This window comes from Phragmites australis, chromosome 11 (genome assembly GCF_958298935.1).
Source record: "Phragmites australis chromosome 11, lpPhrAust1.1, whole genome shotgun sequence".
NCBI lineage: Eukaryota > Viridiplantae > Streptophyta > Magnoliopsida > Poales > Poaceae > Phragmites > Phragmites australis.
Genome location: NC_084931.1, coordinates 33580065 through 33581657, shown reverse-complemented (window position 1 = coordinate 33581657; position 1593 = coordinate 33580065). Strand labels below are relative to the sequence as shown.

Below are 1593 nucleotides of genomic sequence, written 5' to 3'. Positions count from 1 at the left end.
TCACTGTCCAATCCCCAACCCCAGTGGCGGCGAAACGCCCACCAATTCCCCAGCCGGCCCAACACTTGCCACCGCCCCGCCACCCCGCGCGCGACGCCTCGGATCACATCTCCTCGCGCCGCGGTCTCTCCTTTCGAACCAGTTTAAAAGGCCGCCCACACCCACCCAACCCCGGACACCGCTCACGTCCCTGTCTCGCGCTCGCCACGCCATGCACGTCCTCCGCCTCCTGGCAGCGCGGAGGCCGCGCCGCTCCGTGTCAACCATCACCGCTGCTGTGGCGCCGCAGATGTCCGAGATCCCGGACAGCGAGGCGGAGGAGGACGAGGGCCCGTTCTTCGACCTTGACTTCTCCTCCGTCCGGGCCTCCTCCAGCTCCGGCGCCGCGTCGGGGTCCGAGTCCGACGACGCGTGCACGGAGCTCGACTTCATCATCTCACTGCAGCGGAGCCGCTCCGCCTCGCCGTCCTACGAGACCCTCTTCTTCGGCGGCCACCCACAGCCGCTCAAGTTCTGCGCGTCCGAGCTCAGCAGCAAGGCCAGCCTACAGGCGCAGTATGGCGGCAAGCGCGGGAGCAACCTTCGGAGGCTTAGCTTCGGGACCAAGAAGGCCGCGTTCTACGGCGGCCGCCCCAGCTTCGCACTGAGCTCCAGCAGCGCGCGCACGTTGAGGCTCTTCATGGAGTCACCGGCGGGCGAGGATGAGGAGGTCACCGAGTCCAGGCGAGCGCCGTCGGGGGACGTCTTCAGGAGGTACCTGACCAAGATCTCGAGGCGATTCCGGAGTGTGCGCCCCCGCGCCGCCGGCGAGGCAAGAGGGCTCCGTCGCCTGCGGAAGAGCCGGTCGGCGTCGGCGGCCGTGACGCTGGCGGCGTCCCGGTCGCTGCTACCGTCCCGCCGCGACGACTCGCTTATAGAGCAGCAGGACGGCATCGCCAGTGCCATCGCGCACTGCAAGGAGTCGCTCCACCGAGGTGCGTACATTTCTGAATTAAGCTGCAGAGCCTTGCAGTTAATTATGCACCTTTTCTGAATTAACCCGGTTCTTCATCAATTCAGCGACTAAAAATCGTCAACAATTTCCATCTGTCCTGCAGCTTCCACGTCAGAGTGCGACTCGTCGCTGTTACGGTCACGGAGTGATCCTGGAAAATGTGAAGCTGCATAGCTTGAAGTTGACTGAAGGTCACCACCTCCGTTCTGAAAATCCCGACCAAAATGGAGGTTGAACATGCAAGCTTGAGCTTCTCGCCAAAATTCAGTGAAGAAGAAAAAGTACAGAAAATATTAAAGTGTCAGAACATGCCGCTGTTAAGCTAGCTAGAGATCTTTCATCCCTATTTGTTCATGGGTGTGTGTGTTTCACGTCCTTCGATTTAGTTTAAGGTTTTTTTTTTTGTTGGAATCGTGGGAAAAGAGCTATTTTTAGGCTTTCTTTATCCCTCATGTAGAAGCGTGGATTGTAGCCACGTCTTTTGCAGTTTTCTCTTGTCTCCTTTGTGAGTTTGTGTGCTCTTTCTCATCCTTTACTAGTTTTGTTTGTACAAGTGACTTGTAAGTACGTCCATTTTTGAACTTTGAGCTTTGACCAGT

At 58.3% G+C, this 1593-nt stretch overlaps 1 protein-coding gene across 1 annotated transcript; it reads left to right on the top strand.

Annotated features, from left to right (window-relative positions):
* On the top strand, positions 1-1593 carry LOC133885360 (membrane-associated kinase regulator 5-like). Its single transcript, XM_062325065.1, has 2 exons — positions 1-974; positions 1098-1593. Exons 1-2 carry the CDS (start codon positions 212-214, stop codon positions 1166-1168), a joined length of 834 nt encoding a protein of 277 aa, XP_062181049.1. The 5' UTR covers positions 1-211; the 3' UTR covers positions 1169-1593.